A 10,573-nucleotide genomic window follows, 5' to 3' on the forward strand; every position below is an offset into this window, starting at 1 on the left:
ACGCTACACATTAAAACTGATGATGGTGGAAAACACCGAAACGTTTTTTTAAATTGATAAATGAACAATAAATGACTGAAGAACCCAGGATTTGATTTTAATTTTGGAATTGAAACACAGTCAGGAAAGTACGTACAATAATCTACAATATAAACTTGCAAGAAAACCGCAAATATTTTGGCTTCCGACAATACAAATTGTTAAATAAGTACACCATTGGAACGAAGCTTCTGCCAGCGAGCTTCACCAAACGTAATTTCTTTACATTATATTGTATAAAAAAAACCACCACCTCTCAATGCTTAGCTTGAGAAAAATTAGAAAATTAGATACCTAAACTAAACGAACTACTTTTGCACACGGAGATATTACTATTTATTGTTTTCCAAATTATTTATTTTCTTTGGTATAATCTCCAAAAAATATATGCTTTAATAATAAAATGTTAACTTACCAGTCTTGACTTGCCGATTGCAGACCTAAAATAAAAAATGTCAAAGTTTAGTAAAAGCAAATAAACGAGAAAGTAGAAAATTGTGTCCGTCAATAATTTACGATGTAAAGTTGACACAAAAGTAGACTACTATAGGCGATTTTTTCCGATTTTGGTAAATCAGTCTTAGTGAAATACTTCAAATATACGTACATACATATGTCACAAACATGTTTTCAGTTGTCAGTCAACAATTTAATTAATTTCTGTACAATTTTATAAATCGTGTTCTTCAGTTTTCAAAATCTCTCATCTACTGTTTTTGTTGACCATCCTTTTATTATTTTAATTTTAATTATTTGAGTTTTTTAAATAGTGTTGAATTAATGAATGGTATTATGTGATTTACGCAAAGGTAGAAAGTCAGATTTACAAAACAACGATTTAATCTTCTACTTGTATGTGTCGTCGACATACAATGTCTTAAACAAGGAAATGTATGAGTGTCATTCTATAAATTTATATATGGCGTTACTTAACTTAAATACCCCTTTTTCGAGCCCCTTAATAAAACTCAGTAAATTATTTCAAACATTAATAAATAATATAAGCAAAAAAATTTGGAAAATATTTACATAGGACATTTTTTATAATATTAGACTAAAACCTATAATTCTTTATTTATCAAATATGTAAAAGGGTTTCTCGTTCGCATTTATTAAAGAATTTCAGATTTTTGTTTATAAAATAATACTAAAACACATCTACAATGGGGTTCCATCTAGTTTAACAAGCAGTATTTGCGATTCGAGATCCCTATAAGAACTTTTCAGTGTTATTTTAATCTCTAGAACCACCAAAATATCTTCATATTAGTTCTGAACATCCTGTTTCATTATCAGTTCATCCAAACCATATGAGTTTGTTTTTGAAGTTAGTACGTTATTTATGTAGTAAGATTTATTAAATTATTTTATGATCTAATTAAGAATAAATGCTTGAAATAATAGATTTGGGTTCAAAATTGAGTACCTACTGCGTGGACTGTTGTGGGCAATATGCACAAATAAATAATGCTAATTAGTCAAAACGTCCTCGCAAAATGAACAATATTTTGTAATTTCCATCACTGAATAAATATTTAAGAATCGCTAACATTTCCACAAAATACCCAAATGAACAAACTATAAAGATTTTCAAGCACCGGTAAGTACAGCGGTTAATAGGCTAATTTTAATTAGTGCCAATTTTGTCTTGCTACTGCCTGCTACTAATGATCTCGGTTAGGCAAATAAACTTGCTTATTTATCGAATTGTTTATCTCTCCAAAGCTTTGCGGAATCAAATAACTGTTTATATCAGCCAAAATTACTCCCTGTATTTATTTTGAGCTCTCTGACGAAGTAACGTTTGTTTGCATGTTAATTCGATTAAATGGATCGAACGATTCACTCAAACAGCCCGGGAATTTTTAACGAAAATTGTATGTTTGGAACTAAAGTAACACATTTAATAAATCAGACTGCAAACCACCTAAAAAAAGACCAGGTGTGAATTTCTGCACCGGAAAATCTAAACTCATTGGACCCAAATATTCAATAGGTACTAAATCCCCAAATCGCATTGTCGGATATTTGCCAGATCCATTATCAAGATTAAAAAAACAGGCGTAAAACGTCGTTTTTATACCACTCCAGTTACAATAGGCTTATATCCCTCTATTAGGGATGCTCCCCGATTTACATTGTTTATATCACTGGAATTTACAAACAAAACTTCTATAAAATATAATATTTTGACGACAGATTTATACCAAAACGAAGTTTGATGATCAGATTGTGAATATTTCTAGGAAAAAAGAGAGCGTTTTTATTATATGTATATTTTATAAAAAATGTGACGAAGAGAAAATGCTAAAGTATGTAATTGGTTTTGCTGGCACAAGCAAAAAAAGTCTAATTAAGTGGTTTTACTTCGATAGCCTTAATAAAACGGCATATTTTTTATTCGACCAGATGACCAAGCCGTGTCTCTCCTAACCGACTAGAAAGTAAAAGAAACACAAAAGGCGAAATATTTGGTTAAAACTAAACTGATTGGAGACCTAAAGTTATGTTACAACGTTATCCTAATGATGAGGGTCTTAAAATTATAATACAAATGCTTATTAGTGTCTTCCTAAGTGATCAACAAATTTAGTCGTTTAGAGTCGGTCGTTTAGAGTCGTTAGTGGTGTCGATGTGTAGTCGGTAAGATCGGTGTCTGAACAGAAGCTCTTTACAGCTCAGGTGTCAGAATACGACGTGCTAAAACAGTAATTCCATATTAATCAAACGTTGTTTTGCAATAGATTTAATTTGAAACATTTCGGTTTTAAATTTTCCTTAGGTAAATCTAAGTTGGTAAAGTCAAGGGGTTTGGCAAACATAAAAAATACACGGCCCCTTCCTATGTAGCTTTCTAGATTGTAATTGTAAAGTTATACTGGACGACTGAAGCATATTTTGCTTTGTTGCCAAAGCCAAATCTTGTAAAATTGATAGTAGTAATTTCTTAGGAAATACATGTACCAGTCTAATGAATGAGAGAATGATGGTACAAACGGCGATCAAAATATCCAGGTTACAACTTTATGTAACATAGGTAACATGAAATAAATGTAAAAAAAATAACACCAGTTTATAATGACAACATAACATTACTTATCTATTCGGCAATGCATCTAGTGTGACAATAACATTAGAATAAAGGTATTAAATATATAATTAAGAAAATATTCTTGGTTGATCCATAATCCAAGAAACTTCACGCTATAGTTTATCATACCTAAATCCACTGCAACAACTGTAGTATTTATATGCCAATTAAGCTCAACATACAATAAAACATTTATGATATTTTCCTCAGTACCAGCTCCGCAGAATATATCAAAAACTGAACGATTTCAAGAGAAGACTTGCATAATAGAATTACTTCTCAACTCCATGAAGACTTGAGTTGCCCGTTAAAATTGATGGCAAACAGTTGAAACACTTAGGAAGACACTAATAAGCATTTAAACTTTGTACCATAAATTAAAGTTTATCCCTAGACCCTGGCTAAACACGTTAATACAGGTCAAACAAAAAGGCCGGAAATTTTGTATTAAGTTACTTTAGGAATGTAAATCTCATATTGCTGTTCATCTCCTAAAAAAAATGTCAATTTATCGCAAAATAAGTGAGTGAAATATTGATAGGAAAACTATTGTCCTACTGCCCTTTTGTATCTAGGAAAGAATTTAGAATAATAATTTTAACACTATAAAGAAGGGATCGCGCTGAAATCTGCTCAAATGGTGTCAAAATGTGTTACCTTGGATTTTTGGAAAATGCAGATCTCCCTAATAATATTTTAAGTGCAACTATCGGCTTAATCCCATACTTTGTTTGGAGGATATGAGCAAACATAATTTGCTTTCCGTAATTCCGTTTTATGATATTTTTAATTAACACTTAATAACAAATCTTAATAGACAAACAATATCAAAACTGCCTATCAATAAAGCAACTAATTTAATTAGAAATAATCCACATGCATACGTGGATCAGAAGAGTATTACACTTATACTTATTAGGCATTAAGATTTGATTTATTATTTCGAACATTTTTTGGATTGATTTGTTATTAATTGCCATCTTCCCTGTTGATAAGTAAAATTGAACGGTGCAATTGCTGTAATGTAAATTAGTAAACTCTTTAAGCTCAATTGGTAAGTTTTTTTTTACATATTTTATAAATATCTAAAATCTCAAAAAAACCGCATTCAATCTTTTTTAAGAAACTAAACCCCTTTTCGATTTCCAATTAACTTTAGCTATGGCCTAGACAGCAGAATCAGTTCGAATTTAGTGAAATAACATCAGAATGTAATCAACCCTACCAACAGTAACAACAGCTCCAAATTCAGTGGAACATTCGTCCCTACTCCTAGCGAAAAAACATAAACAAAGAATATTTTTTGTTGGTTTTGTCAACTAATCGAAACGCATTAAGCAATTCACATGAAAGGCGTCTGTCTCATTGCGCTGATGAACCTTTTTTACCTACCAAAAATGTAAGTGTTTAGACACGAAGGCGAAATTTTGTTATAATAAAATAGCAAAGTTCATTTTACTAAAGCCGCTCTGTTGTCATTGGCCCAAATTTTTAGAAGCACTTTGCGTCCGTAAATAGAAACTTTTTTAACCCAAAAGATAATGTTTACTGTAATGGCGGAAACCTCTTTATAGTAATAGTAAAAAGCATTGTTACGCTAAAACCGTATTTTGTTGATACGAAAAACTTAGGCTTCCATTTTAAGTACTTTCCTTTTTGCTTTAGCTACTACTACGTTCTTGTTTGTATAAAGCCGGATGAATCTGATATTAGGCCTGCGGTTTAGGTTACCCGTTAGAGTAATCTCTCTCATTACAGAAAAACCAATCTTTTTGAGGATGAATTTTATTCGGGAAAGAACTTTCTTAAAATTACAATATTTTATGCTAGGATTTTATACGGAGACAGATGGCACCAGATTTTACGATCTTGTCTTTGATAGTAAAAATAAAAACAATAATATTGCAGCTGTCGTATTTGCAGTTTGTGTTTAGAACTCTAAGCCATCCTCAGCTCAAAGCTCTAACTTCGAAACGTATATCTTCCCCGTGCTATGTGGAACAGTTCACTTTTAAATAACTTTTCTGCATCTGTTCAGATTTTGTTGAAATCATTTGAGATACTCACATCCATTGCATATAAAACGAGTGAGCTAATTGAATAGTATTTACTACTGTCTGAGCACAATCACATGTATTTAGTACTTTACTTCAGGCAAGAATTTTAGGGGGATATTTGTACATTTTCCTACGTTATTTAGCACAGACACTAATATTTTTATTAAAATGATATATAAATTTGTTCTAGTTTACCCAACTTGGGACATTGTTATATATTAAGTTGAGGTTTCTTGGTGACCGTGAAGATAATTAGTAATAGGTGTCGCTTTCTTTATATTAGATTGATCGGTCAATTGATAGTGGCGGAAAAAACGCCTATTTTTCTTGGGCCAATGTTTCGGCTTTATTTAGGCCAGCATCGGGCCTCTAAAAAGTAACAAAGTGACTTGTCTTAAAGTTGAATAAAAGTTACTTGTTATAAATATAAAATTCAAAACATATGCAACTTTAAACAGCTTATATACAGCCATAGATAGATAAGGGTCAACTAAGAACTTAACAAGTTAATTTAAAAAGAAAGGCAAGATGTTGCATTAACTAATGGCAGTAAAAGTTGCAATTTTGAGTTTTTCTTTTGCATCAAATAAAGCTGCCTTCCAGGAACAGCCAACGTTTTAAAGCTAAACTGTTTAAAATGCGCTTTAATCCCCCACGTGGATTTTCTTGCTGGGTACATAAATAAATTAATAAATCATCGTGTAAACTCGGGTGGAAAAACAGCTTTCGAGCGTATATTATAAAATATTTGGGAAAATATTTGCATTAAACCACGATTCTTTTTAGAGCTGGTAAATATTCATAACGTTTAGAACAAAAATTATTTTACACGAACAACCCTGATTATTGTTCTTAAATCCGGATGCTAATATGCTGCTTATTGAGATACTTAGATATAATTTTGTTTTTAATTTACAGGGCATTTTTGTCAACCCGGTCTCAGGATGTGAGTTCTATTGTGCGACCAATCGATCGAGTATTACCGGTTTGCAACTTACGGGGCGAAGTATTATTCGATTCATGGCAGGATATATTCGATGGAAGAGGAGCTCCATTTTCGCATCAGCCGAGAATATTCTCTTTCAATGGTAAGTTCTATTTCTAGTCCAAATATGCAAGATGGCTTAAATTATTTAAATATTCAACAGTTTTTTTTAATTTATTTTACGTTCTGGGGCTTCAGTGTGTGAAGCTTAAAATCGTTTGCTTCATCGCTCACTTAATGGCATGTGACTATCAACCAAAGATTGTAAACTTATTAATAATAATATTATCCCATGTGAGTAGTTTAGTAATCAGCAAACAATATGGAAAGCTAGACGCAGTATTACATGTGGAGTTTTCGTTTTACTTGACTAAAAATCCTAGAGTTCGAACATTTTTAAACCGAGAAACAATGCGCTTTTCAAGTTTCACAAGTTTTAGTGAAACACTGTCACACAAGCAAATATTTATTTTCAAAAGTTTAGAACAAAACAATCCCATTAATTGTTTCTATCATGAGGTGTGATTGAATAGTTTTTTCTCAATTTCATTAAGGATTTTTCTGTCTTTCTAATAGGTAAAAACGTAATGACAGACCCCAGTTGGCCAATAAAAGCAGCTTGGCATGGAGCTTTGCTAGATGGGACTCGAGCTCTGGATGTATCATGCGAAGCATGGCATTCATCGTCTTATGGAAAGTTTGGATTGGCTGGAAGCCTCAAAGGGCAAATGCTTCTGGATCAAAATCCGATATCCTGTGACAAAAAACTGATCTTGCTTTGCATAGAATCCACCAGCGAATTATTCGTGCAGCGCAGAAGAAGAAGAAGAACGATAGATTATGGGTAAGGAAAGACATATTTAAATAGCAGTTTTTCAAAAGATATTTCAAATTCAAAATATAGTGAAAGAACTGGCGCACTTACACGAACGTATTTTGTTCTTGCTAACAAGCAAATACAAAACTGGATTGGATTCGAAGGATTTTACTAGTTGGAAAAGAATCCACCTAGTATAATGATTTAAACTTCTTCTGAACTTATTTACGGTTGTCCGTAAAAATCGTAAAAATGCTGGTTAGGTATGAAGCAACATTTGCGATCAGCCGTACTCGAGAAATTCAATGGTATTCCATTGATGAAGTATTTAATAATTTTACAAAATTGTTCATTTTACAACAAAGAATATATTTCCACTATACAGTACACTGTATAGTATAAACTCGGTAAAAATATTAAAATCACATCCTATTATTTTAAGGAAAAATTAGAATATTTATCGTTCTCACAAATCTACTTCAATTCAATAGTTAGCAACTGCACTATTCAAATGAGCATCATTAAAACTGAGTCATACTATTTGTCCATTTTCTCAATTAAAAAGACTTCAGTTATATGCCATTGCTAATTTATCAGTATTATTAATTGAGCGACATCATTTATGGTCTGCTTGGCTTTCAGACTTTCCAACTCTTACCTTTGGAAACGACGGAATAAAAATACAATTTGAAATGATTCATTTTAATGAATGAGGCAATATAAGAAAACTTCATAAAGCTTTCAAATCTACTTTTTGACGTCGATATTATAAAACAGTGAATTTCAATTACTTTCATAATTCCCGAGCGGATACTGAATACAAATAATAAATCGTTGGAATATTCAAAGAATATTCAAGAAAGAAGAAATCAAGTGCAGAAAAAGTATTCAATAAGTAATCCATTTCAATCTATTCAGAAGCATTTTAATAACTACATCGATCAGTCAATTCGATATGTATAATATATATTATACATATAAAAAAAATACAATCGAATAATCGTCAAATTTTGTCGAGTGCCTAATTTAATCGTCAAGTTTCAAATATATTTATTTTTAATGAAATTTATATAAAAATGTAGTAAATATATTGGATATTGATGTTCTTTAAGATAATCTACGTCCTTCCACTACATTTTGATTGTGTGAGAATAAGCCAATTTAACTTTAATTTTTCAACATCCAAGCCCAAAATAATGCAAAAAATTAGGTGCCAAACCATAGCATATCATATCAGGGCCTACATTTTCTATTGTAGGATAATTTTTAATTCCTAGACGTGAAAAGCTTGTTATATCTCTAAAATTTTAAGCAAACATTTTTTGAGATAATAATTTTATAATGTATGAATTTGTCGACAATTCAACAGTTTTGATAACGATTTGTACTTAGTAGAATCTAGTACTTACATATAACGTGGAAATTGATGTACAAAGAGTAGATACACACATATGTATGAATTGTTAGAAATTTATAAATAAAAAAGAACCGATTTAAACAATGTACACGTCGTCACAACATCTGAACCGCGAAACTTTAAAGCCACCTAAATAGAGCTAAATTAAATTAGCAGAACAGCCTAATCTGGCGAAAGAATCAACGGCACAAGTCTCTTAAGACCGTCGGCAGATACCCTCTATAAATGTGCAGCCCTTGACAATCAGTCAGGAAGGAAAGAGAAAAAATGTGTTTATTAGTAAAAAGATTAAAGTAATCTGCACTTTTGCTGTTTTTGGTTTTATATCAATATCATAGGAATGAACAAAACCGTAACTTTTTTATGACTTTTTACTTAAAGACTTAAAAAGGTGTATGTTTTGTTTTGCCGGTTTGTTTTATGGTCTTAATCGAAAGAAGTCGATTTAAGGCCGCAAAACATCAGTTTTCGTCGCTTTTGTAATCTGAGAGCCGGCTATTATTTTAGTATTCCCGGCCACATTTAAGATGCCCATATTTTGGAATTGGTGCAACAAGACTGCACAATTCACGAAGCTCAAGACGAAACGATTCATAAAACGTTCTTAGAAAGTAAATGGTCTCGATAATAGTTTCCTTTGTTGGCGCTTCGCCATAATATTTTGTTGCTTCGAGTTTTAAATCCGACTCGCTCCCTGAAGGTGAAATAGCTGAAACTGAACATTTTTCCTATTCCCTGCTGTCAAGACTCGAAATTGTGGAAATAAAAAATCAAAGCCATAACGCAGAGTTGATTTATTTAGTGCAAGATAAACTTTGTGAATCATGGCAGGTAGAGAAGTAATTTAGCAAAGTGTGGATTTGAAACAGCCCATCATCATTCAGGAATCGTTCACACAAACATATACTTAAATAGAAATGCATTACTTTGCCAAGAGCTAATTGATGTTTCCCTCATATTTATTGAAGAATGGGCCGGCAGACGAATGATCTATTTTCAAAAAACCTCGAAATATGGAAAGGCGTTTAAGTGCAATAGTTATTCTTAAATCAGTTGCTGATAACTGTCTAATTACGTGTTATCAATTAAGGCTGGTTTGATGAACGATTCCTTAAATATTAAGAACCTACAGCTACAACCTTAAATTTAAAGAAGCAATTAATGAATATTAATTTCCAAACTTTATTTCTTACATGTATACAGAAAAGTATTTGTAAGTATAGAACTACTGTCCTGGATATTCTACAGACACAATCCTGGCTAAAGTTTTAATGCAAATGCAAACAAAAATGCGAATATAGTCAACAAAGACATCGTTAAAGACACCAATTGTAAAGTTCGGATTTGCTCTCAAAGACGACACTTTCAGAAAATACCCACATTAATGAAACAGCAGCCAATCCTGTTAGTCCGAATAATGTAAGCACGTAACAGGCTGGCATTTCGAACACGTCCCTTCTTGTGCAATAACGGTAACTTAAGCGAAAATACTTCGGAAAGTTTAAATTCCTATTGTTGTTGCGAACACCCTCAAAACTTCCTGAAAATCATTCCAACAACCTCCTGCGGCGTGTTGGTACGATGTTTCTAAACATCTTTAAGCTTGAAAGGTCATCAAGAAGACCTATAGATAAAATACATGCTTGTTTCTAAATTTTTTATCCATTCAGTGGTTTCAGATTTATGATCATTATTTCCCTCGAAAGTATTTTAATTATCTACAAAGAGCCGGTAAAAGTACCAAAAATGTGAGAAGAAGAAGCTAACCTTCTATTTAAAGTCGATAAACAATATTGAAAAAACAAATCAGTAAATTCAATACAGAATTTAACAAATTTCGATAATTCTATACATATACTATTTTTAGTTATTATTCTAGTAGGTATTGAGGGTTTAAATGAAAAATATAATTGATTTGTGGAAATATCTTCAGGCCATGAGTGTTTGAACAATATCAGTGCTGTTTTTATTATTCAAAAGTAAATATCTTACCTGAACAGATCCAAACTAGTGGAAAATAAATATGCATACATTGCATGCCTAAACATAATGTAAAACAATGGGCGTTCATGTCAACTTTTGCTTTAAAGTTTCAATAGCGTTCAGTTTGTGTGTATACGAACTAAATAGTGAAAAATCACCATATCCAACATTGGAAAATGACCGA

The 10,573-nt window shown here is 31.8% G+C and overlaps 1 protein-coding gene and 1 long non-coding RNA gene across 8 annotated transcripts in view; one reads left to right on the forward strand and one right to left on the reverse strand.

The window, feature by feature from the left end:
• LOC109534506 (collagen alpha-1(XVIII) chain) overlaps positions 1 to 10,573 on the forward strand; it is a 180,217-nt gene that overhangs the window by 163,692 nt on the left and 5,952 nt on the right. For all 7 annotated transcript variants that reach the window (XM_048669107.1, XM_048669103.1, XM_048669104.1 and 4 more), the window contains 2 exons: positions 6,106 to 6,275; positions 6,749 to 7,016. In XM_048669107.1, the coding sequence (XP_048525064.1) occupies positions 6,106 to 6,275; positions 6,749 to 7,016 (438 nt within the window). The remainder of the gene's footprint in view (positions 1 to 6,105; positions 6,276 to 6,748; positions 7,017 to 10,573) is intronic.
• The window catches only part of LOC125505389, a 111,286-nt gene that overhangs the window by 67,028 nt on the left and 33,685 nt on the right, over positions 1 to 10,573 (reverse strand). The window contains exon 2 of the long non-coding RNA XR_007282145.1: positions 455 to 479. This is a non-coding gene — a long non-coding RNA (uncharacterized LOC125505389). The remainder of the gene's footprint in view (positions 1 to 454; positions 480 to 10,573) is intronic.

The sequence above is a fragment of the Dendroctonus ponderosae genome, unplaced genomic scaffold, assembly GCF_020466585.1.
Source record: "Dendroctonus ponderosae isolate FM_Combo_2020 unplaced genomic scaffold, Dpon_F_20191213v2 Dpon_F_20191213_8, whole genome shotgun sequence".
In the NCBI taxonomy this organism is placed as follows: Eukaryota; Metazoa; Arthropoda; class Insecta; order Coleoptera; family Curculionidae; genus Dendroctonus; species Dendroctonus ponderosae.